At 33.4% G+C, this 26,580-nt stretch overlaps 6 protein-coding genes across 10 annotated transcripts; all 6 read right to left on the bottom strand.

The window, feature by feature from the left end:
* Positions 1 to 23: 23 nt before the first annotated feature.
* Positions 24 to 4,708, bottom strand: LOC126677504 (F-box/kelch-repeat protein At3g06240-like). 3 transcript variants are annotated; one of them, XM_056105405.1, is made up of 5 exons: positions 4,398 to 4,706; positions 4,220 to 4,292; positions 2,972 to 3,693; positions 2,313 to 2,560; positions 24 to 2,198 (listed from the first exon to the last, which is right to left on the bottom strand). In XM_056105405.1, exon 5 carries the CDS (start codon positions 1,313 to 1,315, stop codon positions 164 to 166), a length of 1,152 nt encoding a protein of 383 aa, XP_055961380.1. In that variant the 5' UTR covers positions 1,316 to 2,198; positions 2,313 to 2,560; positions 2,972 to 3,693; positions 4,220 to 4,292; positions 4,398 to 4,706; the 3' UTR covers positions 24 to 163. The 3 variants fall into 3 exon arrangements, with proteins under 3 accessions (XP_055961380.1, XP_055961381.1, XP_055961382.1); XM_056105406.1 differs by lacking the exon at positions 4,220 to 4,292 and having other exon boundaries at positions 2,972 to 3,503; positions 3,582 to 3,693; XM_056105407.1 differs by lacking the exons at positions 2,972 to 3,693; positions 4,220 to 4,292 and having other exon boundaries at positions 4,398 to 4,708.
* Positions 4,709 to 5,393: 685 nt separating this feature from the next.
* On the bottom strand, positions 5,394 to 7,839 carry LOC126677503 (F-box/kelch-repeat protein At3g06240-like). The gene is made up of 2 exons (XM_056105605.1): positions 7,442 to 7,839; positions 5,394 to 7,017 (listed from the first exon to the last, which is right to left on the bottom strand). Exon 2 carries the CDS (start codon positions 6,829 to 6,831, stop codon positions 5,581 to 5,583), a length of 1,251 nt encoding a protein of 416 aa, XP_055961580.1. The 5' UTR covers positions 6,832 to 7,017; positions 7,442 to 7,839; the 3' UTR covers positions 5,394 to 5,580.
* A 1,288-nt stretch (positions 7,840 to 9,127) lies between these two features.
* Positions 9,128 to 18,463, bottom strand: LOC126677500 (disease resistance protein At4g27190-like). 2 transcript variants are annotated; one of them, XM_050372155.2, is made up of 9 exons: positions 18,207 to 18,463; positions 18,081 to 18,123; positions 16,460 to 16,530; positions 13,530 to 16,349; positions 12,860 to 13,426; positions 11,765 to 12,355; positions 10,873 to 11,595; positions 9,588 to 9,847; positions 9,128 to 9,493 (listed from the first exon to the last, which is right to left on the bottom strand). In XM_050372155.2, exons 4-8 carry the CDS (start codon positions 16,335 to 16,337, stop codon positions 9,617 to 9,619), a joined length of 4,920 nt encoding a protein of 1,639 aa, XP_050228112.1. In that variant the 5' UTR covers positions 16,338 to 16,349; positions 16,460 to 16,530; positions 18,081 to 18,123; positions 18,207 to 18,463; the 3' UTR covers positions 9,128 to 9,493; positions 9,588 to 9,616. The 2 variants fall into 2 exon arrangements, with proteins under 2 accessions (XP_050228112.1, XP_050228113.1); XM_050372156.2 differs by lacking the exons at positions 18,081 to 18,123; positions 18,207 to 18,463 and adding an exon at positions 17,223 to 17,333.
* A 1,074-nt stretch (positions 18,464 to 19,537) lies between these two features.
* LOC130015429 (F-box/kelch-repeat protein At3g23880-like) lies at positions 19,538 to 20,909 on the bottom strand. Its single transcript, XM_056105546.1, has 2 exons — positions 20,733 to 20,909; positions 19,538 to 20,568 (listed from the first exon to the last, which is right to left on the bottom strand). Exons 1-2 carry the CDS (start codon positions 20,907 to 20,909, stop codon positions 19,717 to 19,719), a joined length of 1,029 nt encoding a protein of 342 aa, XP_055961521.1. The 3' UTR covers positions 19,538 to 19,716.
* LOC130015452 (disease resistance protein RRS1B-like) lies at positions 20,803 to 22,115 on the bottom strand. The gene is made up of 2 exons (XM_056105641.1): positions 21,821 to 22,115; positions 20,803 to 21,239 (listed from the first exon to the last, which is right to left on the bottom strand). The coding sequence occupies exons 1-2, from the start codon at positions 22,004 to 22,006 to the stop codon at positions 20,997 to 20,999; spliced, it is 429 nt and encodes a 142-aa protein (XP_055961616.1). The 5' UTR covers positions 22,007 to 22,115; the 3' UTR covers positions 20,803 to 20,996.
* Positions 22,116 to 22,575: 460 nt separating this feature from the next.
* LOC126677686 (F-box/kelch-repeat protein At3g06240-like) lies at positions 22,576 to 26,520 on the bottom strand. 2 transcript variants are annotated; one of them, XM_050372441.2, is made up of 2 exons: positions 22,903 to 26,520; positions 22,576 to 22,821 (listed from the first exon to the last, which is right to left on the bottom strand). In XM_050372441.2, exons 1-2 carry the CDS (start codon positions 23,813 to 23,815, stop codon positions 22,736 to 22,738), a joined length of 999 nt encoding a protein of 332 aa, XP_050228398.1. In that variant the 5' UTR covers positions 23,816 to 26,520; the 3' UTR covers positions 22,576 to 22,735. The 2 variants fall into 2 exon arrangements, with proteins under 2 accessions (XP_050228398.1, XP_050228397.1); XM_050372440.2 differs by having other exon boundaries at positions 22,576 to 24,852; positions 25,340 to 26,520.
* Positions 26,521 to 26,580: the final 60 nt, after the last annotated feature.

Here is a 26,580-nt window from a genome sequence, read left to right as displayed (position 1 = left end):
ATCAGCAACGCACGCTCTCTGGATTCAAACAAAGAACAGTTGGTTGTTTACTTGCAGATAAAACAGAAAACCAAGCAGAAACACAATTGCAAAACAGAACAGAAAACGGAAAATAAAGGCTACAAAAGTTGTTTCATTGTGCAATTATTTATTCTCTTGCCTGCTAACCTTGAACGTACACCGCAGCCACGGATCCGTTAACACTGTTTGGGGAAACAAGGCTCTCTATGTATGTAATAGCTTCAAAGTAATGCCAATCATTTGGTACATCAAACCTTCTCAAAGTCTGTTCTTTAGGATTGTAAATGAGAATTTCCAATCCTTCATAATTAAGCAGAATACTGCCGTTCTTCGCAACAGATAATACATTAAGCCAATATTTACATCCTGGTAATTGGTCATTGCTGAAACTGAACAACTTAGTCCAACATACTTTGGTTTCATATCGCTCCGCCTTCCATGCCTCAAAATTCGTTGTGTGAGAGCCAGAACACATGCATAGGCTATCTTGTAGAATCCTTAACTGGGTACCCGGGTTTATACCCCAGTTTTCAGTTACATAATCCGGCACTTGTATCATGTCAAGAAATTTCTCCTCTGCCAAATCAAATGATATGATCATCATACCTTCATTTTCTTGACCAACTAGCCAGTGCAAAACTCCGTTTAGAGCGACTATTGAGCCCCCTTGCAAGCGAACACAGCAATTCAAATTGTGAACTGTTCTCCATGTATTGGCTTTCAAGTTAAATATTTCCATTTGAACTTCAATACAAGAAGCGGAGCTTGCAATTCTTACTAACTTATAATCATCTAGCTTTAAATCATATCCGAACCCATAAGACATCTTATCATCTGGAAACGAACCTGGTGCTGCTGGCAACCGTCTAGACTGTCCGGTAGATGGATTCCATATAGTGATTTGGCTGTCAGGACCAAAAACTGCAGAAATCAAACCATTGCAAGATCCCACAAATTCAAAATCATCTTCTCGGTCAACTACCGGAAAGTTATGTAATCTTGTTACAAGATTTTCATCTGCATCACAGTATGCTTCAATGTCTAGTGAAATGAAAGGATCAGCGGAGAGAAAAAGTCTATGGAGATGAACATTCGAGTCTTGCTTCGCTTGTTGAAGTTGTAACCTAGAAAATTCAGGATTAGAAGATATCAAATGATGCCATGACTTGCATACGGTCTTGAATTGGACAAGAGGCTTCACTGGTAGTCTTGAAAGTACCTCAATGATTATTTCGAGTGGAAGTCTAGGCATGGCTGGCTTCTTCAGCTGTGTAACAATGCTCAATGCAAACATATAAATAGATGAAAAAAGAATGCTGTTAAACTTCCTCTAAGCTCAAAATCTCAAAAGAAGTTAAAACTCATTGAATGAGCTTTGCACATGTTACATTTACAAAAAGAAGAAGTTAATATATTTAACATATTTGCATCTGACAGGGATAAAATAATTATTATATAAAATCAATGGTGACTGGTGAGTAGAGACATGCATCTTGATGAGAATTCATACTAGGATTTGGATAAGCATGAAGTTTATTAGTAATTAATAAAAGTATTAATTTATTGAACAACAAAATGAGAGAGTCAACTAGTATAATAATTGGCCAAGTGTGATGTAGTTTGTAATTCATTTATGTTTCTTCAAGAAGCACAAGAAAACATAAATGAATTACATCATAAATGAAAACAATAAATGTTTCATGCCCATATGATCTCACTAAAAATAAGAGAGGTAAATGCATGAAATGCTAAGAAAACTTTATTTATCTTTGAATCGAACATCATATTGGTCCTTTTTCTTTAAAAAAAATCATTCAATTTTTTCAAAGTGAAATAAATAAATACAGTAGCTCAAGTTTGGCTTTTAAATTGCACCTTTTTACCAAAAATGCTACTGCTCAACAACACATTTTGAAGCACACTTACTCATTTTATGAACAGTTTCAGTACATCCATTGTGTTTCCATCCAAACACAACTTAGGCTCAAACCCACTCTTCATAGTTTCACCAAACAAACAAAATACATATTTTATTATTTTCAAATCAGCCAATCCAAACAAAAAAGCCAAAACACTCAGTAGGGTTCAACAAGATAGCAGGCGGCAGCAGCCCAGGTGCAGAGCAGACGTTCAGGGTATCTCGCTGGCAGACGGGAGTGGCCGCCCATCCTCGCCCTCTGATTCCGCCACAAATGTTGCCCGTTTTCACATACATGTGAAGAAAGAATAAATTAGTACAAACAATTGTTAACCTTTCTTCATTTACAAGATTATGCTACTAAATAACTCACCTTTATTGTGCATGAGTTAGCTTTTTTCAAGCATGATTTTCTCCTTCAACTGAAGATTGCCCAATTTGAAATTTGATATCCTGAAGGATTTCAACATTTTCTTCAATTGATGTTTCTTCAATAACATCTATTTCATGCTCGGTAAGATCGGATACATCCTTGTCAACTTCACCCTCTATCACATTAGGTGTACCCTTTATAACATCAACTTCGACCTCTTGTAGACTTCCTCTAATTTCAAGTGTTTCCTGGACATTAAATACATGACATTATCTATTAATAATTGAATATTTCATTGCACAATAGTGTTACTAATGAAAGAAATAGATGATACCCTTTCTATATTTTTTTACATATAAATAAATTTCCTTAATTTTAAATTATATTATCCGGTTCACATGTCAGCCACCATATAATTGACGCCTTACATAGCAGCTTATTTCACATAAACTAAAAAAAATCTACTTGAAATAAAAATTAATTTTTTTATATCATTTAAATACGAATAGAAATTTTGATATCAGTTTGAAACATACAACAAAGTATGATACCACTCTCGGCCTTTTAATCAGATCTTTAATCTTATAACTAAAAATTATCATATAGAGAAAGAACAAATGAGTGTATTTTTTTTTGAAGATTTAGAGACTGCTACATACCTCTTCCTTGGGTTTGTAACGTTGACTCAGTGTTGCATTAAGATCTCGGTCACCAATCAATGAATCATACTCATCGCTATTGACTTTTGCTTTTTCAAGCTTTGGAGTAATCAATGATCCATAAGTAAAAGTCTTCATTTCAAAGCAATGCCATATCTCAATATCTTGTAATAATGGGAATTCAAGAGAACGGGTGCAATTGCAGAAACTTGTAAGCTTGTTTAAATCAGAAAGAAACAGAGATCTTAGTTGCGGAAACACAATTTTGACTTCTTCTTCTTCATCATCCTCTTCTACCATTATTTCCGTCAACTCACTACAAATGTATATTTTAAGTAGTTGGAGTTGTAAAAGACCCTTTGCCACCGAACTTGAGAAAATGCTTCTCAACTATCACAAAATCCAACTCGTATATTTGTCAGCTTTTGAAAGCCAATGACATTTATTGTAAATTTGTTGAATAAATGCTCAAGTTTTGGTAGATATTCCAGATAAATGTCTTCAAGGTGAGAGAATGTCACAACATCTCCATCTTCATATTTAAATATAAATGAATCACACATCTTTACACAAAGCTTTTCCAGATTTTGAAGACATGTTGTGAACTTACGAGGGACGGAGTTCAACATGGTTGCGAAATGTCGAACAATCAAAGTGCGGAATGTACTTGATCCACTATGTTCTAAATGGTATTTGTCACCCCACATTACAAGCCTTGGCATCTGAATTCAAACAAAAAACTAGACTCAATAATCAATTGAATTATAGTATTAATTATTTTTCTTCTATTTCAAAAGAAGGTTAAAAGCTTCGGTGGTATGAATTTTTATTTTATGTTTCAGTTTTGTACCAAAATTTTACTAATATCTGTCAGATAAACAATTCACCCAAAAGTTCAAACTCTTGAGTGAGGCTCCAACTTTAGTTTTATTATCTTAACAATATCAAATGGTTTTAGAACTTTAATTTAAATTTAAAGTCACAACATTTTAAAATTTTCAAAATAAAATAAGATAGCAAATGACATAGCAACCAATATAGCAACATAGTACAAAAATATACTTCATTTGGTCGCCATAGTAAAATGGACAGTGACGAGGTATACACCATTGCCTCAAATAAAGACTAAAAAGTTTTAGTAACATTTTGAAATTTCGTACTAAATTGAAGCAAATAGCAAAAGTTTGATACCGCTAAATCTTTTAACATGAAGAATAATGACCAGAGTAGATAAGGGATAATACATACCACATTTTGGAAAGTGACATTCAAGTCTTCCTCCTTTAATGATTTGATCCAATGATTTAATCTTTAGATACATCTAATTTTAATTATGATCTATTAATTTATAAAGATAATAAAAGTAGCTAAGTTTTTTATTTATTTTCCAGTGAAAAAGTAAATTACTGAAGCTTTAGAATCATACCATGGTGTAAGGCAAGCTCAAGCTCCATCGGAAAAACTTTGGGCGGAAAAGTTTCCAACGGATACCCATTCCAGTAAAGATATCGCCGCTCATCTGGAAGACAGTCCATTGTAAAATTGAAGTAATTGAGGGTTTTGAAAAAATTAGGGTTTTTGTCTATTTCATCAATTTTTAGACATCAATTGCTTCAACTCCTGTCGACAAAGAACATTTTAATTACTTTGAAACACAATCTGCAAGAAACAGTGATCAAACAAATTTTGCTGAACAAAAGACCAATGCGGCCACTTAACTTGTGACACGAGATCACTTAATTCAATTTTTATTTTTTTAAAAAATTAACCCCTAAACTCTTCAATTTTATTTCAGATTTATCCGATAATTTAAATTTTCATTGTAAAAATTAAATTTAGAATAATTTTTCCGTAACAATTAGGGAGTTTTCTAATTTCTTTCTCGCATTCTTCACCTCCTAATTTATACAGTTTGTATTGCAATACGGGCGTTTCAAAAATACAATATGGGGTAATTTAATATAAAATTGAAACGTTTAAACTTTAGTTGCTTAAAAAAGGTAAAAACTGAGACACCGTGTCACAAGCCGCATTAACCCTTTATTTAAATTTTATTTGATTTTTTTAAAAAATTATATTTATATTTCATGACTAAAATCAATTTAGATATGAAATAGCTTTCCTTAACTATCATGTTTTTGTTTAATAGGTTCCTAAACTTCAGTTTGAGCTTAAATAATCCCTCAATTTTGTGTTTTTTCTTCCTCGGGGCCCTTACTTGGATCTCTGTCAAATCCGTGATTTCACGAGCCATTACATAAACTTTCCCAGAGTATGAATATTATCTCCATTCACATCTAACACCCTACCAATACGTTCTCCCATTCTTGTTAGTTGTTACACTACCTTTATCAGGCCGATTTAACGGTAAATCGCATAATCGGAGGGGAGAAATCAAGTTTAATATCAGCGAGCTGTAAAATTGATGGTGTAAATACAACACTTTATTTTTTTCTTATTCAATTACAGAATTTTAATTCATCACATTATACAATCAATAAAACTCATTCTTATACACTACATACAAACAGCACAAGACTGCTTACTAAATAATCTGCATCATAATTTATGTAAATTTGTTCGCTCATCTTCATCTTCATCTTCGTTTACTAGAAAATCTTGCTGCAGCTACTAATCGATGGATGAATATGCGCATTTGGTGAAACAAAAGTCTCCATGTAACTAATTGAATCAACACTAGTCTGGATACCAAACGGACATGATTCTATATAGAAATCTTTTGAACTCATTTCAATAGGATTATAAATAACTATTCGACAAGCATCCACAATTAATATAACATTACCATTCTTTGCAACCCATAAAACATGTAGTGGATCTCCATACTCAGGAAGTAGCTCACTCGAGAAACTGAACAATTTAGCCCAACACGCTTCGCTGCCATATCCGTTCGCCACCCACATCGCGAAAGATTCCGCATGATAACATATACATAAACTTGATCCTAGAATCTTCAAGCTTGATACTAGAAACTCACCACCCAAATTTTCTGAAATATGATCAGGCACTATTACAATCTCGCGATACTTCTCCTTCACCAAATCAAATGAATATATCGCGTGTTTAGTACTATCGCGTTGATAGACTAGCCAATACAAAACCCCGTTTAGAGCAACGGAAGAGCCCTCTAAGAGGTAATTAAACTGGAGGACGTTGTCGGCTGATCGCCAAACGTTTTCTTTTAAGTTAAAGATTTCCATCTTAAGTTGATTGGTAGAAGAAGAGTGTGTAGCTCTTGCTAGTTTGTAATCGTCAAGACGAAAATCATATCCGAATCCATGGAAGAGTATCTTATGATCCCCCGTAACAGAATCAGGTTTCAGTAACTCTCTAGATTCTCCAGTAGTTGGATTCCAAACAATGATTTTGCCGTCAGAATCAAATAATCCACAAATCAAGCCATTGCAAGATCCGACGAACTCAAAATGCAAACTTTCTGGATCTGTAACTGGAAAACTATGTTGTCTTGTTACGAGATTTTTATGGCCGTCACAGAAGGCTTCCTCCATGTCGAGAGATTGGGGAAGAAAAGAAGTGAGAAAGAGTCTGTAGCGAATAAGATCAGTGTCTTGCAATGCACGTTTGAGATGTAACTCGGAAAATTGAGGATTGGTAGAGATCAAAGAGTAGCATGATTTGGATACGCTTTTGAATCGTAGTAGAGGTTTGATAGGAAGCCTTGAGAGTATTTCCATAGCGATTTCAAGTGGAAGTTGAGGAATTTGTGTAGGCATGGCTGTTTGAGCTGGGTAGTGATTGTAATTGTAATTATGTAGTAATAAATAGTTTGTACATTGGAACTTCCTTTGTACGCCATCAAGACTTGTTCTGCACACCATCAACTTCCTGGTTGACTTGACCTAGTAAACCCACAGCTAAATTGCTTCTGTGGCTCCAATTGATGGCTCTTCAATAACATCTATTTCATGGCGGGTAGGATTAGATACACCCTCTATCACATTAGGTGCACCCTTTGTAACATCAACTTCAACCTCTCCTGAACTTCCTCTAATTTCAAGTGTTTCCTGAACGTTAAATACATCACATTATCTATTAATTATTTGAATGTTTGATTGCACAAAAGTACTACTAATGAAAAATATACCCTTTCTAGATTTAAAATAAATAAATATATAAATGCACCCCTTAATTTATATTATATTATCCCTTGAGTAGTATCAAACCTTTACTCTATCTTTCACTTTCATATTAAATTTCAATCAATATCCAAGTGATATCAATTTTTTTTTATTTCAGACCTGATATGATGACCATATACTATTCGCCGAATCAGTGGCGCTGTATCTTAGAATATTCAATCATTGATTGCCACATAGAGTAAGTTTAATCTAAAAAAATCAAGTACTTTGCCTAGCTTCTAATCCATCTTATCACTAAAATTTATCATATAGAGAAAGAATAAATGAAGATTTAGAGACTGCTACATACCTCTTCCTTGGATTTGTACCATTGACTCAATGTTGCATTAAGATCTCGGTCACCAATCAATGAATCATACTCGTCACTATTGACTTTTGCTTTTTCGAGCTTTGGAGTAATCAATGATCCATAAGTAAAAGTCTTCATTTGAAAGCAATGCAATATCTCAATGCCTTGTAATAATGGGAATTCAAGAGAACAAGTGTCTTTGCAGAAACTTGTTAGCTCGTCCAAATAACTAAGATGCAGAGAATGAGAGTTGATCAAAGCTTAGATTTTAATCAATTTGTGTTTGCTTTGGATTATTAAGAAAAATCATTTTTTAGTCGGATATGGTTTGAAAGGACAACATTTCACTTCACTTTCGGTACCAACCAAAACCAACCTGTTTGGTTTGATTCAGTTTGAAAAACTTAAGTTTCTTCTTGAAACGGCTTAGTTTGATTAAAAAAAATCAAGTCAGTTCGGTTCGATTTAAACAATATGCATCCAGGCACAGCAAACATCATAGCAATCAGCATAAACTAAAGACCAAAAAATGGCCTTTTTATAAGGGAGGGCAAAACAAAGTAAAGTTGAATTGTTTCCTCGCAGTGAAAACAGAAAACCACGCAGAAACACAAACGCAAAACACAACAGAAAACGGAAAATAAAAGCTACAAAAGCTGCTTCATTCTGCAACTATTTATTTTCTTGCCTGCTAACTTTGAACGGACGCTGCGGCCACGTATCTGTTACCAGTGTTTGGGGAAACCAGGCTCTCTATGTGAGTAACGGCTTCAAAGTAAAGCCAATCATTTGGTAAATCAAACCTTTTCGAAGTCTGTTCTTTAGGATTGTAAATGATTATTTCCAATCCTTCATACTTAAGCAGAATACTACCGTTCTTAACAACTGATAATACATTAAGCCAATACTTACATCCTGCTAATTGAACTGCTGAAACTGAACAACTTGGTCCAACATAGCTTGGTTTCTGATTGCTCCGCCTTCCATGCCCCAAAATTTGCTGCCTGAAAGCTCGAACACATGCATAAGCTATCTTGTAGACTCCTTAACTTGGTTCATACCCCAGTTTTCAGCCGGCACTTGTATCATCTCTAGAAATTTCTCCTTTGCCAAATCAAATGATACGATCACCAGACAATCATTTTCTTGACCAACCAGCCAGTGCAAAACTGTGGATATGCTTGTTGAAGTTGTAACCGAGAAAATTCAGGATTAGTAGAGATCAAATGATGCCATGAGTCATGACTGGCTTACCGTCTTAAATTGCAGTAGAGGCTGTACAGATAGTCTTGAAAGTATGTCGATGATTATTTCGAACGGAAGTTTAGGCATGGCTGGCTTCTTCTGCTATGTAACAATGCTCATTGCAAAGATATAAATAGATAAAAAAAATGCTGTTGAACTTCCTCTGCGAGGCATGAAAACATTGAAATGGTCATAAGCTCAAAATCTAACATGAAGCTAAAACTCATTAAATGAGCTTTGCACATGTTACATTTACAAAAATAAAAAAGTGAATCTGTCTAATTCTATATTGAAAATCAATGGTAAGTACGTATATCCATTTTCATGAGAATTCGTACTAGCCTAGGATAAGCATGAAGTCTATTAATTAGTAAAATTATTAATTTATTGAACAACAAATATAAGAGTCAACTTGAATGATTCAGTTCCTCATAGGAGCGGTTATCAGTAATTTTCAATAATAATTAAAAGATCAAATTACACCTTTTGCCAAAAATGTTACTACCCAACACCACATTTTGAAACCCAGTTAATCATTTTATCTAACAGTTTCAGTACATCCATTGTCTTTCCATCCAAGCACAACTTAGGCTCAAACCCACTCTTCATAATTTCACCAAACAAACAAAATCCACATTTTATTATTTCGAAATCAGCCAATCCAAACAAAAAGGCAAAGATACTCAGTAGGGTTCAACAAGATAGAGGGGGGCAGCAGCACAGGTGCAGGGCAGCAGTTCAGGGGATCTCGCCGGCAGAGGGGAGTAGCGGCCCATCCTCGCCCTCTGGCTCCGCCACTAATGTTGCCTATTTTCACATACATGTGAAAGAAAGAAGAAATTAGTACAAACAGTTGTTACCTTTTTTTCATTTGCAAGATTATGCTACTAAAATAACTCACCTTTATTTATTGCGCATGAGTTAGCTTTTTCAAGCATGATTTTCTCCTTCAACTGAAGATTGCCCACTTTGAAATTTGATATCCTGAAGGATTTCAACATTTTCTTCAATTGACGTTTCTTCCATAACATCTATCTCATGGCGGGTAAGATGAGATACGTCCTGGCCAACATCATCGAGTTCACCCTCTATTGCATTAGGTGTACCCTTTGTAACATCAACTTCAACCTCTCGTGAACTTCCTCTAATTTCAAGTGTTTCCTGAACATTAAATACATCACATTATCTATTAACAATTTAAATATTTGATTGCACAAAAGTACTACTAATGAAAGAATTAGATGATACCCTTTCTATAACTTTTCTAAATACAGTACTACCGTAGTAATCACGTGACTCGTAGCGTGACTCCTCAAATTATAAAAGTTACATTTATTATAATTATAAAATATCAAATAAAAATAAAAATAGTAGTTAATTAGAAATAGTTTATCTTATTTAATATTTTAGATGAGTATTTTAATAGTTGAAGTTTTCTAAATACTCAAATTTTACAATTACAGAGAATGTAAATAGAAAATATCAAACAATAATTAAAATAATATTTTATTAAGAGTAGTTTATCTTAGTTAGAATTATAGATAATTAAATGATAATTAAAATAGTAATTATTAAATATTTAAAATAGTCTATCTTAGTTATTACTCTAGACAATTATCTTAACATAGTAGTTTATTTTAGTTAGCTACTCTAATTTTAATAATTATCTTAATAGATTTCTAATTAATAACTATATTTTATAAAGTAAAAATGACATTAACGTAAATGTGCATGTCCCCCGTCCGTACTTTTATATATAGTATAAAAAAATACATCCCCTAAATTTATATTATATTATCCAATTAAAAGCTTGAGTAGTATCAAACCTTTACTCTATCTTTCACTTTCATATCAAATATCAATTGGATATCAAAAATTGAATTTTTATTTCAGGCATGATATGATGACTATGTGAAGTATTTTCTTAGAATTTCCTGCCATATCGGTTAACATATCCGTCGCCATATCATTGGCGCCTTAAATAGCAGCATATTCTTAGAATATGCGGTCACTGATTGCCACATATATAGACTAAGTTTAATCTAAAAAAATAAACTACTTTGCCGAGATAAAAAATAAATAAATTTGCACCATTTCAATGCCAAGTTTGATGCAACTTGGGCTTTTAAGCCAATCTTATCACTAAAATTAATCATATAAAGAAAGAGCAAGTGAGTGTTACATACCTCTTCCTTGGGTTTGTAGCGTTGATGCAGTGTTGCATTAAGATCTTGGTCACCAATCAATGAATCATACTCTCTGCGATTGAGTCGTGCTTTTTTCAGCTTTGGAGTAATCAATGATCCATAAGTAAAAGTCTTCATTTGAGTGCAACCCCCTATGCTAATATCTTGTAATAATGGAAATTCAAGAGAACAAGTGCCATTGCAGAAACTTGTAAGCTTGTCTAAATCAGAAAGAAACAGAGATCTTAGTTGCGGAAACACAATTTCGACTTCTTCTTCTTCTTCATCCTCTTCTACTATTATTTCTGTCAACACACTACAATACGATATCTCAAGTGCTTGGAGTTGTAAAAGACCCTTCGCCATCGAACTTGAGAAAATGCTTCTCAAACTATCACAATATCTAACTCGTAGATTGGTCAGCTTTTGAAAGCCAATGACATTTATTGTAAATTTATTGAATAAATGCTCAAGTTTTGGTAGATTTTCCAGATAAATGTCTTCAAGGTGAGAGAATGTCACAACATCTCCTTCTTCGTACTTAAATATAAATGAATCACACTCCTTTACCCAAAGCTTTTCGAGATTTTGAAGACTTATTGTGAAATTACGAGGGATCGAGTTCAACATGGTTTTGCAATTTCGAACAATGAAACTACGGAATGTGCTCGATCCACTATGTGCTAAATAGTACTTGTCATCCACCATTACAAGCCTTGGCATCTGAATTAACATAAAAAACTACACTCAATAATCAACTGAATTTTAGAAGTTAATTATGTTTCTTCTATTTTAAAAGAAGGTTAAAGGGCTCAGTGGTACTTAATTGATACCACTAAACCTTTTAATATTAAGAATAATGAGCAGAGTAGATATAAGGGACAGTACATACCACATTTTGGAAAGTTACATTCAAGTCTTCATTTAATGAATAGTTAAACTCATCCGTCTTTATCTCCTTCAGTTTTGGTGTGATTACTGATGCTCCATAGGAGAAACTCCTCATCTGATTGCAGTCTTTGATACGGAATGTTTCTAACAACGGCAATTCAACTGTGACAGCACATATTTCAGTGCAGAAACTAGTGAGGTTGTGCAAACTTTCAAGCTCCAAAATCGTCAGTTGAGGAAATACAATTTTGGACTTGCCCTGTTCTATCATGTTTTCGTCCACTCCACGTGACCATACATGTAATAATTTCTCACAATTTACAATTGTTAGTTGCTTCAAGCTTTGAAAAGCCGTTACTTGTGGTGAAATGCTGAGCCATACATGCACCAAACTTGGTAGAGTGTGCAAGTCCATTTTTTCAAAATCACCAAGCAGTACTCCATCAGCGCATTTCTCAAATGAAAACATCACTTCTACCGCTTCACAAGATTCCAGCTTAACTGTTTTCAGACTAGGCATTTTTTCAATCAAATTGGATGGGAAAAGGCAACTTGTTCCATTGCGGCCATTAATTTGCTGTGATAAATCCTCCTACAAAGATAAAAGCTTCCAATTAAAAATGTATTTAAAATATAAGGACTAATGATGTAAATGATAAAATATTTACATATCAATACTAACTAAAACTTTTAAATTTGTCAACTATTACTTGATGTGAAGGATTTTGTCAATTGTAGCCAAATCGTTGCAAATGAATCAATTGAGCTTGATTTTGTTCATACTGAAGTCATTGAATGGTTGCCTATTGTAGGCAAATCCACCCAATTGAAACAAAAAGGCAAACACACGAAAATTCAATGATAAAATCAATCTCAATTGATGTAATTGAGCAGGTTTGGATATAATTAAAATAAAAATATTCAAATCAGACTTTAATTCACAAATAATTTTTGTTAGACTTGATAAAGTGACAAAAATTTGGATTTTCTGGGTCCTCGTGTCAAACTATAATGATTCTAGACGAATGTATACCATAAAATTTTAATTAAGTCTAACTCATTATAAATGATATGTATCTATCTAAAATTTGTTTACCTTTTGCAGCTGATCTTCACCAGAAATAGGATGTCTAGTTTGCGTATTTGTTTTGACACTTTCTTGTTGTGATCCCCTTCTTGCTATCCTTGGAACTATCAAGCTGGGCATGCTTGTCTTGCTCCTGGAGACATTATGGACACCATCAATGGAACAACTCGCAGTCTGGTTCAACATTGATTGGGTTGGAGTTGTTGAGCAAAATCTCTTCATTTTAGGACATTCTTCACAATGCAAGTTTTTAAACAAGGGCAAATCAAAGGAGATATGCCTGTTCGGACAAAAGGCCACTATCTCTGGTAGACGATAGAGATAAAGGTATGTTAAGGAAGGAAACAGTACTATTTTGGTTGTTCCCTTATTAGTGTCTTCCTCTTCTTCTGCTACTATAAATTGCAACTGCTCACATTCTATTATACTTAAACCTTTAAGTTGTACCAGTTGTTGTGCTCCGGATGGGGAAAATACCACTTTTAATGAATTGCAATTTGACAACTCCAGATTTTGTAGATTTTGTGCTTGTAGCCAATGCGATGGAAAGAGGCATTGCTCAACTATTTTTTTACTCTGCAAGAGGGATTTTACAGTGTTAATAAATCATAGCTTATTCATTAAAACTATAACGTCATAGTCATATCGCTAGATCATATATATATAATAAAAATCACACCTTCCAACTCATTGTTGATGTCTTCAGGGCACAATCATCTTCCTTCAATTGATTAGGATTTAGATGACCAACAGCTGATATTAGCTTTTGAGCAACAAGACTTAATTCTTTTAGTTTAGGAAACTCAAGCACAGCTCTCATGTTACCATAATCTTCTTCCTCTCTGTAGAAGATTACCTCCATCTCATCACATTTATATATATCTAAACTTTCAAGATGTCTCAACCCTCTGGCAACTGATAGTGGAAACACATATCTTAACTTGCAACAAAGCTGTACTTTGATCACTCTCAAATTAGCATAACATGGAAGCTGAACCGAATCACTAATCCTTAATTGCGTAATTTCTTGTGAAGATGGACTCCCCTTGGTTGCATCAACAAAGCATTCTAGCCTATCACAACTGTGAACTGCTATCTTCTTCAAATATGGACAGCCATTGTCTTCTAGCTCATGAACAGTCTTCACATTTGAATTTTTCAGCATCAACCCTTCAGATGTTCTTAATAAAGCATGGATCGCGCTATTTTTAATTTCAATTGCATCACCTCCAATATATAACTCATTCACAGAATCTCTGCGTCGTCGTTCCCTTCTATCAACAAATGCAAATGGAGACATAATGATTTTAAATCTAGTAAGATTCTCGAAGACGGATTCTTTACACAAAACTGAGGAATTTTGTATACCAATTTTTAATCCAGTTATGGGATGAGACTCTATCTCATTGAGGCTTGCATTTGTCTTTCCATCTTCAGTAGTCACTCCCCAAGCAAAGAAGAAACTTGTCACATACAACTCTTCCAATTTGGACAATCTTGATAATACACCTGATGGAATGTACTCCAATTCCTCCATTTCCCATAAATCTAGCAACCTCAAATTCTTCAACATTCCAATTTCTGTTGGCAAATACTTAAAACTTCTCTCTTTTTTTTTTTTAGAAAAAATACTTCCGCTCCTATAACTTCCGCTCTTAATACAAAGAATTTGCAGACTCTGTAAAGCACCAATTGTAGATATATCACCAAAATGAAGAAGCTTAAGATGCAAGGTTTGAAGTTTCTTTAGGACATCAAGCGACCGGGGCAAAGATGGGATTTTCAATGAAACAACTTTGAGTTCTATCATCCCTTCAAAAAGATTTTCTGGTAGGGATTGTGAATCTTTTCCGCATTCAACTTGTAAAAGTTGTAGCTTTGGACACTCCAAATCAACTGGGTGTTCCTTAATTTTACTACAAAATAGTGAAATCGCAGTGCAATCTCTATACTTCTGATCTGTACCTTCAGGCCACTTGTTTATTTCAGCATCACAGCTTACTATATACCTATGTTGATCCTTGGAGGCAATTCTTATGGCAACATCTCGTACTAGATCATGCATTTTCACAGAATCATACAAATATGCATCACCATTAAGCAACAAGAATGATGCTTTGAGTTCATCAATAATGGCATAAACTCTATTTCTTGCCTGCTGCACGGTACGAACATTTTTAAACAGCCCCAGTCCAATCCCATATCTGACCAAATATTCAACTGGAACATCGTAATCTTCAGGATACAAACAACACATCAAAAAACATGACTTTGCTTCCTCATTTTCCAGATAATCATAACTTAATTCAATTCGGAACAACACATCTTTTTCCATTCCTCTAATACCTTCCGTGTTAGAATTCTTTAGTCTTACAAGTGCATCATCCCAAATTTCTTTTGTTTTATTTTTCAATGCCTTGGCCAAAGTTACAATTGCAATAGGCAAACCTCTGCATTCATCTGAGACCTCTCTTGCTACCTGATCAAAGGAATCGCCGGCCATTTCTCTAAACAAAGACCAAGCTTCTTCATTTTCTAAAACTTGGATTTCAAAATTCTTTTGGCTCCCCATTACGTTGCAAACATCTTTATTTCGCGAAGTCAAAACAATCTTGTATTTCCTTGATTTATTAGGTGGAGGGAGTCCTATTTCTTCAAAATTTAACTCGTTCCAAACATCGTCTAATATTAAAAGGATCCTTTTCTCACTATCTGCAATCCTTGCATGTAGCTTACCAGCCCTTCCAAGTAAACTCTCATTATCAAACTGCAACCCTAAAGGAGCAGCAATTTCACCTTGAAGCCTCTGAATGTTCGGACTCTGAGAAACGACTGCCATCACAATTTCATCAAATAATTGCTCATTCAGAGCTCTTTTCATGAGCTTCTTTACTAGAGTGGTTTTACCCACTCCACCCATCCCACATAGACCAATCATGCCTAAATTATCATCCTTTAATGCTTCGCACACCGCATGCTCGATTGATCTCCTGGATTCAAAAAGCCTTATTCCTACGGCATCGAATGTTGATCCTGACATCGATGGAGGTGCAGGAATGGCAATTTGATTGAGGAAAGGCCATTGATCAGCTTCTTGGAGAAGAGTAAGAACATCAGCAGCGATCTTCACAGCTTTTCTACCCAAAGAATGATGTGAGATTGGATTAGGACACAACCCATTCATGCACTTGTTATTCCTTTTAACTTCGTCATCCAGAAAATCTGTAGCAGCTCCATTCACATCATTGACTGCTTTCTGCCAATTAGTCACTGAAGCAGCAACATTTTCCAAGTTCCTTGCAGCATTATCAACACGTGGATCCACCTCAGTCGTTTTCTTGTCAACCAGCTTCTGCAGCTCCACTCTTAGATTGTTGACATTACGGCTGTAGTAAATAATGTAGCCAATCTGCCTTCCAATAGGGGCTATAACAGATTTTGCAATGTCAGTAGCAACTGAAGTTGCAACAGACATAATAAAGTCCATTTCTCTCTCTTACTGTAACATCAGAAACATAAAAATGAATGAAATGTTTTAACCAATAAAAGATAAATTAAGAAGAAAAAAAGTCTGGAATAAATGCAAATAATGGCTATTAAATCGCTTACCAGGAAGAAAGAAAGCAAAGTGGGCTTGTCAAATAAGTGTATGTATCAACCGGAAGCAGCAAGTAGCCGGTCTGTTTTACATAATTAACGTTCAACAAACAACAGCAATAGTTATTTTCTTGCCTAATTAAGACGCGAGAGCAGGAAAAACAACTAAAAACAGAAAAACTATTATTGAGGTCAATTAGAATTAGCCCAAGAATACAAGAGTACGGATATTTATTTCTCTTCTTAAAATATTCTAGTTAAACTATTATTGGTTGAATTGACTTATTATAAGTTGTACAAAAAGAAACTCTCAATCTATACTACACCGTAGGATTAACCAATTAATAGAGACATATTATTCAAAATTAGAGATTTAGATTCGAACCTCTACTCCCCGTTCATTGTAATAAAAAAATGACTTGCAATCTATATTGATAGATATATGATATATATCATACTATATAATATATAGTATATTAATGTGATATTAAAGTTATAAAAGTAATCTGAGATCCCATTAAAAAAATTGTGATATTTGTAGTAAAAAAATAAAAAAAGTACATTTGTGATCTAAACATTGAAATATAAATTATAAAATGGTTCAGTTGTTACAAATTGTTTCCAAATTTTAAGGCAACATTACCAAAAAAAAAGGAAAAAGTTATAAGTTTAATCAATTAACAAACACAGACAACAACAAGGATCTACCATATAAAATATTTATTTATTCTAAAATCTACTTGGAAGAATAAGACAATTAGAATTGATTACTTACAAACCAAAGAAAGACTGAAACTCTTGTTCTGATGTATATCACAACAATAGAAAATGGGTGAATAATCACAGCTTTTCAGTTTTATGTCAAAAAAAATTAATATTGAAGAATGGACAAAGAATAGACAAAGAAAACGAAAGGAATGCCTTTATCAAAAGCAAAAGTATATGCCTTTATTTAGCCAATAATATAAGCATCAAATGCAAAGGCAAGATGTTTCTTTGACCCACCATTTATAACTTTCAAAGCTTTATTCAGCAATGTAAAAAAGAAATGGACAACAAATAAAGAAAATTGAAAAGCTTATATTGAAGAAACGAATGCGACCGTTCATATCTTTATTCAAATTTCACATATGATATAACCTCTATAATTTATTATTTGATAAAGTGATAATCTCTATAATTTAATAACTTTTTAAGATCATGATTTGGTTTAATGAGTTAAATTATAAAATGATATGAAATTTTTAAAATCTTTAGATATATCTAATTTTAATTATGAATTATTTATTTACAAAAATAATAAATGTATTATGTAGCTACTTTACTAACATATGAATCCATTATTATTTGTTTTCTTTTGATTGAAATCTAATTGAATTTTTTCTAATATCTAATAGTTGTGGTTTTAAATTCTCGAATTGCATATGAAATTATAGAATGTTATTGATTTGATACTTCGAGTTACGTAAATAATAGTCCTAACTAATCAATGAGGTATAGCTCAAATAGTATAAGCAATGGGTAGCAAGCAATAAGAAAAATGGTCCTAACTGTAATAATTTATAAAGGTATATACTATATCGTTTAGTTTGATATTGATATTAATAATTTTGGCATAAATTTAGAAGATAACCTTTCGATATTTGTACTTTGCTGTCTTTGCAAGCTTTTATATTCTGCAGCAAAACAAACATAGCCAGAATAAACTAAGTATTTTTTTTCAATGAAAAAGTAAATTACTGAAACTTTAGAAGCATACCATGGTGTAAGGCAAATGAAGCTCTACAAGCTCCACCGGAGCAAAATTGGCCGGAAAAGTTTCCAATGGGTACACATTGCAGTGAAGATATGGCAGCTCATCTGGAAGACAGCCCATGGTAAAATTGAAGTAATTGAGGGTTTTGAAAACATTAGGGTTTTTGTCCATTTCGTCAATTTTAGACATTTCTAGGCTTCAATTGCTTCTTATTTCTGCAAGACAGAGTGATCCGATGAACAATATTTTAGCTAAGCCGGGTGTTATTTGTAAACCGTTCTATGATATTTTAATTTTGGCTAATAGACTGAAAAAACCCTGAACTTTGTTTTAATTTTCAATTCCACCCCAACCTAATAATTTAATTATACCCTATTTTGCATTTTCATTTTTCAATTGCACCCTGAATTAAAAAATATTAAATGAATTTATTATTATAAGGACTAAAATATATAAAACAAATACATTTAAAGATTAGTTCATACTTTTTTCCATTTGGTAAAATTCAAACAAATCCTTATACTTAAATAAAATTCAAAACAATCCTAAAAATAAAAATAAATTAATTTTTTTTTTATTTTGTTTTAATTTCCGGAGGAGGAGCAGCTGCTCCTCCTCCGGAAATTTTCAAAAATATTTTTTATTTTTTTAATTAATTTAAATTTATTTATTTTATTTATAGAGAAGATGGTTTTTTGGTATAATTTATAATATTAAAGGATTTTTAGGTTTTTTAATAAAAATGAAGGACTTATTTTGAATATTAACCAAATGAAAAGAGTTCAATTTAATACATCAGGGTGCAATTGAAAATAAAAAATACAAATAGGGTATAATTGAAAAAATTGCTAGGTCGCGGTGGAACTGAAAACTAAAACAAAGGTCGGGGTTTTTTCAGCCTATTAGCCTTTAATTTTTAAAATATTACTATTATTTAAAACTTTTGACTATTTGATTAAGTGTTGCAAATTTAGGATGTAAACTGTTTTTTTTTATTATTATTCATTTGACCGTGTTAGATGCATTGGTTGTGTCATGTCATATCATAATTACAACAAGCCGATGAGCATTTGCGATAGAAATTTTTTTAATTATTATTTATTTTTTTAATCATTGCATATTCCACACGACTAACGCACAATTGGTTTATTATATTGAATACTTTTTTTCATGTTAAAACAGGAAGAGTTTTTTTTAAGAATTTCTTGGATATTAAAATAAATAACGGAAGATTTTTCAGATTTTAATTTATTAATAGTATAAAAGATTTTATTGACAGTGTAAATACACATTATATTTTGTTTTCTTATTCAATTACAGAATTTGGATTCCACTTATGAGCATCATCACATCACACACAATCAATAGAAACTCATTTACAAAGAGAATACACAAAACACAAGACAGCTTACTATATTATATGTATAAAATGCATACATAAACTTGTTCACTCCTACGTTTCGGCTTTTCGTTTGCGTTAACTGAAAAAACTTCTGAATTTCAGCTGCTGCGGCTACTGATCAATTGATGAAATATGCGCATTCGGTGAAACAATGGTCTCCATGTAAGTAATTGCATCAAACCAACACGATTCATTATCTGGATAAAACTCTTTTGAGCTCCTTTTTGTTGGATTATAAACAACTACTTGACATGAATCCATAATCAATATAACATTACCATTCCTTGCGACCCATAGAACATGAAGTGAATCTTCACAACCCGGAAGTTCCTCACTCGAGATACTGAACAATTTAGTCCAGCAGGCTTTGCTGCCATATCCGTTCATCATCCACGCCTCAAAATATTCCGGATAACAGCTCGAACATACGCATAAACTCGCTCCTAGAATCTTCAACTCGGTACCCAAATTTTTTGAAACATGATCTGGCACCAATACAATCTCGAGATATTTCTCCTCAACCAAATCAAATGAATATATCGCATATATAGTACTATTATGTTGAGAGACCAGCCAATGCAAAACCCCGTTCAAAGCAACAGGAGAGCCCTCTAAGACGTAACTGAAATGGAGGACGTTGTCGGCTGATCGCCAAACATTTTCTTTTAAGTTAAAGATTTCCATTTTAAGTTGATTGGTAGAAGAAGAATGTGCGGCTCTTACTAGTTTGTAATCGTCGAGACGGAAATCATATCCGAATCCATGGAAGAGTATCTTATGGTCACCCGTAACAGAATCGGGTTTCGGTAACTGTCTAGATTCTCCCGTAGTTGGATTCCAAACAATGATTTTGTTGTCAGAATCAAGTAATGCACAAATCAAGCCGTTGCAAGATCCGACGAACTCGAATCGAATTCTTCTGGATCCCTGACGGGAAAATTGTGTTGTCTCATGACGAGATTGTCATCGCCATCAGAGTAAGCTTCCTCCATGTCAAGAGATTGTGAAGGACAAGTACAGAGGAAGAGTCTGTGATGACTAAGAGCAGTGTCTTGCTTTGCACGTTTGAGATGTAACTCGGAAAAATGAGGATTGGTAGAGATCAAAGAGTGCCATGATTTAGATACGCTTTTGAATCGTAGCAGAGGTGTGATAGGAAGCCTTGAGAGTATTTCCATAGTGATTTCAAGTGGAAATTGAGGAATTTGTCTAGGCATGGCTGTTTGAGCTGGGTAGTGATTGTAACTGTAATTATGTAATAAATACAGAAACTTTTGTACATTGGAACTTCCTTTATACGCCATCAATATGGTAAGACTTCTTCTGCACACCATCAACTTCCTTTGTTGACTTGACCTAGTAAACCAGCTCTTCCTTTTTCTAGTTCACAGCTAAACTGCTTCTGTGACAATATTTTCTCCTCCAACAGAAGATTGCCCACTTTGAAATTTGATATCCTGAAGGATTTCAATATTTTCTTCCGTTGATGTTTCTTCAATGACATCGATTTCACGGTGGGTAAGATGAGATACACCCTTGTCAACATCATCGAGTTCAACCTCTATCAGATTAGGTGTACCCTTTGTAACATCAACTTCACCCTCTTGTTGACTCACTCTAATTTCAAGTGTTTCCTGAACATTAATTACATCACATTATCTATTAGTAATTTGAATATTTAATCGCGCAAAAGTACTACCAATGAAAGAATTAGATGATACCCTTTCTATTAATATTATAAATGAATCCCTTAATTTTATATTACATTATTCAATTAAAAGCTTGAGTAGTATCATAATCAAACCTTTACTCTATCTTTCACTTTGATTTCAAATTTCAATCAATATCCAAGTGATATCAAGAATTTAATTTTTATTTCAGGCCTGATATTATGACCATGTTAAGTATATTCTTAGAATTTACTTCCATATCAGTCATTGGCAACTTACATAGCAGTATATTCTTAGAATATGCAGCCACCGATTGCCACATAGCCTAAGTTTAATCTAAAAATATCAAGTGCTTTGCCAAGATAAAAAGCAAGTTTTGTACCATTTAATGCAGATTTAAATTTTGATATCATATCGAAACATACAAAAAAAAATGGGCGTTTTTTTTTAGAAGATTTAGAAGATGCTACATACCTCTTCCCAGATTAAACTAAGTATTTTTTTCTTTCAAAGAAAAGTAAATTACTGAAACTTTAGAATCATACCATGGTGTAAGGCAAATGAAGCTCTACAAGCTCCACCGGAGCAAAATTGGCCGGAAAAGTTTCCAATGGGTACACATTGCAGTGAAGATATGGCAGCTCATCTGGAAGACAGCCCATTGTAAAATTGAAGTAATTGAGGGTTTTGAAAACATTAGGGTTTTTGTCTAATTCGTCAATTTTAGACATTTCTAGGCTTCAATTGCTTCTTATTTCTGCAAGACAGAGTGATCTGATGAACAATATTTTAGCTAATCCGACTGTTATTTGGAAACCGTTCTATGATATTTTAATTTTTAAAATATTATTATTTAAAACTTTTAACTATTTGATTAATTCATCAAAAAAAAAAACTATTTGATTAACTGTTACAAATTTAGGATGTAAACTGATATTTTTTTCCATCATTCATTTGACCGTGTTATGTGCATTGGTTGTGTCCTGTTATATTTACAACGAGCCAATAAGCATTTCCCATAAAAAATCTTTTAATTATTATTTATTTTTTTAATCATTGGAAATTCCACAAAACTACGCACAATTGGTTTATGACCCGAATAACATGACGCAACAGTTGTATTGAATAATTTTTCTCGTGTTAAAACAACTTTCTTAGAGGTTAAAATAAATGAGGAAAGATTTTTCAGATTTTAATTTACTAATAGTATAAAATATTTTATTGATGGTGTAAATACACATTATATTTTGTTTTCTTATTCAATTACAGAATTTGGATTTCACTTATGAGCATCATCACATCACACACAATCAATACAGCTTATTTACAAAGAGAAGACACAAAACACAAGACAGCTTACTATATTATATGTATAAAATGCATACATAAACTTGTTCACTCCTATGTTTCGGCTTTCGTTTTTGTTAACTGAGAAAATTTCTGAAATTCAGCTGCAGCGGCTACTGATCGGTCGATGAATTATACGCATTTGGTGAAACGATGGTCTCCATGTAAGTAATTGCTTCAAACCAACCCGATTTATTATCTGGAAAAAAAACGTTGCTACTCCTTTCTATAGGATTATAAATAACTATTTGACAAGTATCCAGAATTAATATAACATTACCATTCTTTGCAACCCATAAAACATGAAGTGACTTTTCATATAACGGAAGTTGCTCGCTCCAGACACTGAACAGTTTAGTCCAACGCGCTTCGCTGCCATACCCGTTCGCCATCCACGCCTCGTAATCTTCTGGATAACAACACGAACATACACATAAACTCTCTTTTAGAATCTTCGACTCAATATCCAAATATTCTGAAACATGATCAGGTACTATTACAATCTCGAGATACTTCTCCTCGACCAAATCAAATGAATATATCGCATATTTAGTACTATCACGTTGATAGACTAGCCAATGCAAAACCCCATTTAGAGCAACCGGAGAGCACTCTAAGACGCAATCGAAATGGAGGACGTTGTCGGCTGATCGCCAAACATTTTCTTTTAAGTTAAAGATTTCCATTTTAAGTTGATTGGTAGAAGAAGAATGTGCGGCTCTTACTAGTTTATAATCGTCGAGACGAAAATCATATCCGAATCCATGGAAGAGTATCTTATGACCACCCGTAACAGAATCCGGTTTCGGTAACTGTCTAGATTCTCCAGTAGTTGGATTCCAAACAATGATTTTTTTGTCAAGTAATGCACAAATCAAGCCATTGCAAGATCCGACGAACTCGAAATCGAACTCTTCTGGATCCCTGACCGGAAAATTGTGTTGTCTTGTTACAAACTCGAAGTAAGCTTCCTCCATGTCAAGAGATTGTGAAGGACAAGTACAGAGGAAGAGTCTGTGATGACTAAGAGCAGCGTCTTGCTTTGCACGTTTGAGATGTAACTCGACAAATCGAGGATTGGTGGAGATCAAAGAGTACCATGATTTGGATACGCTTTTGAATCGGAGTAGAGGTTTGACGGGAAGCCTTGAGAGTATTTCCATAAGGATATCTAGAGGAATGTGTCTAGGCATGGCTGTTTAAGCTTGGTAGTGATTGTTCTGCAATCATCCTATAAATAGACAAACTTTTGCACATTGGAACTTCCTTAGTACACCATCAATACGCTAAGACTTCTTCTGCACACCTGAGCCCACTTTTTTTCTTTTTTTCTTTTTTAATTCAGCTAAATTGCTTCTGTGGCTCCAATTATCGACTAGACTATATTACCAATTCCGCAATACCAAATTATACATATTATCTCAAAGAGAATTGAGAAAAATGTCAGTTTACAATGAATCGAACGTATATTAAATTTAAAATAAACATTTCGATTATAATGTTTCTTTACTTACATGACTACTATGTAAGAATAAATAGCTAATTTATAATTTATAATTTATAATGAATTGAAAACTGTTCTTTTCTTTAAAAATCTTGCCATGTACATGAGAAAAGGAAAAATTAAATGAAAAGCATTATTAAAAAAGAGTATTCCAAAAAGAACATGAATAATTATATCGCAACAATTGTGCTACGTCATTTGTGCGACAAACTAATGAGGCATTTGCTATGCTAGAATATTTAATGATCGAAAGAGTTAGCAATAATTAAAGATTTTCTATTGCAAATACTCATTAGCTGGTCATAGAAGTGGCACAACTATTGTATAAGCATTTAAAAAATCATAGTTCAAAGTTAGAATGACAAAAATGATAAGTGGGCAAATATGAACTCAGCAGAAATCTAGCATACACCAAACAGTATAGTTTCCTAGTTCATGATTCAAAACTCATTCAAAGCTAACTACGCAAATGAAACACAAAACATACCGTCCATCGATAACCGTCAATTAAAAGGAATATTCAAGAATCATTTTGTTGATATAATAGATAAATCAGCAAAGAGAACTTCACTAAATCAAACAAAACTGAGCTGTTAATACAAATAACAGACCCACAGGAAACAACTAATCGACTCACCTAGTCAATGGTGCAGCTGTATCACTAACGAAAAGTTTCTCGCTAACAGAAACAAGGATATGCGGAGGCACATCACAGGGGCATAATAACTGTTATTAGCATAAATAAAACATCAATCAAAAAGAACTTCTATGATCTATTTGATTCAATGGCACACCGAATTTCAAGAATGAAGGACTAAGAGAAACATATTCACCGTGCAGCATAACAACATACAAACATGTTAAATGAGTTTTAGTGTTGCCTAATAGATGACACTAAACCACTATGAGTAGGGGTGTGTAAAAATCAAAGCAAACTAAATAATCGAACTGAACCAACAAATTGGTTTGAATTGATAAATTTTGTTGATTTTTCAGTTTGGCTTGAAAGTAAAACGTTTCAATTTAATTTTGATACAAACCGACCAAAATAATCAGCAGAACTGACTGGTTTGGTTAGAAAATTTAAGATTGTTATGAAATTCAGCTTGGTTTTGAAAAAAAAAATCAAAATTTCAGTTCAGTATTAAACTAAAACAAAGCACAGCAAACATCCTAGGTATCAGCATAAATTAAAACCAAAAAATAGCCTTACCGCATCACTTAGCAAAACTGAGACATGTGCTTCTATAAGGGTGGACACAAAGACATTAAGGAAAGACTATCTATATGGTTTGGATTGGAGATGCCCTAACTGGGAAGTACAAAGATACAATCGGGCTATTCCAGGGCTTTATGCCATCAGAAAGGTATTATGAAAATCCTAATTTCATTCATTTCACATTGTCCAAAAGCACAAAAAGTTTTCTACGTAATGAATTCTATTAGTATCCTAATTTCATTCATTAATCCATTGAGATCCCTTACATTAAGTATGATCAATAATATTGTCTTTAAAGTATAGTCAAGAATCACTTTAATATTATAGTATATAATTTAGCAAAGAGATAACCTTTGAAGTATTCCAAATGAATGTCAATGAAAATAAAATACCAACAGGACAGAAATAAGCAGTACGAAAAAGACAAGAAAGTAAATGATTGAATGTCCCGGCAACATTACAAGCAAATCAATTTGTAACCACACTGTATGCTTACTAACATAAACAAGCGTCCGTGAGGCACACGCACATCAGATGTGCATAGAATTAACAGCAAAACAAAAGAAAACATCAACCAAAAAGCGCTTACCTAATCTACCTGACTCAATTGGAGACGGAGCGCTTCCGAGGGTAAACCAAAGAAAAACATTTTCACTCTGCAGCTTACATTTAATAGGATGAGTTCCAGCGCTACCTCATAGTGGCACTAAACTATTCAAAAGTAATTCCTCTACAAGTAGTCAGATAATTTAGCATTCTAACAGCCTGAACATTTAATATATCTTAAAAGCTCAAAACTAACCCAACCTAAATGACATAGCATAATCACATGACCGAACAAAACTGAAACAAATTCTTGAGCCAAAAAAAGGAAACATGGATCAAGCTAACAGCAATAGGTGCTAACTAGGAAGCACAAAGATCCAATCTCCTTTTCTATATGTCATCAGACTGGTATTATGAATATCCTAAATTGATGCAATTTACATCGTTCAACAAGCACCCAAAGGTCTCTATGATAATATTATCCCATCAATTGTTAATAAGACAGCCCTTTCTTGAACATTCAAGAATCACTTATAATATCAGTAAATAAATAGCTCCATTAAACCGTTCAGAAATGATAGTCGATGAGCGTGAAACACTAACATGAAAGAAATGATAAATAGCTTCATTAACCCAATTAAATTTTCAACCGACATTACCTAATTTCAAAAACTAAAGTTATAAGCAAA

The sequence above is a fragment of the Mercurialis annua genome, linkage group LG4 (assembly GCF_937616625.2).
Source record: "Mercurialis annua linkage group LG4, ddMerAnnu1.2, whole genome shotgun sequence".
NCBI classification, from domain to species: Eukaryota; Viridiplantae; Streptophyta; class Magnoliopsida; order Malpighiales; family Euphorbiaceae; genus Mercurialis; species Mercurialis annua.
The sequence above is the reverse complement of the archived record's forward strand: the minus strand, read 5'-3'. Positions and strand labels throughout refer to the sequence as shown.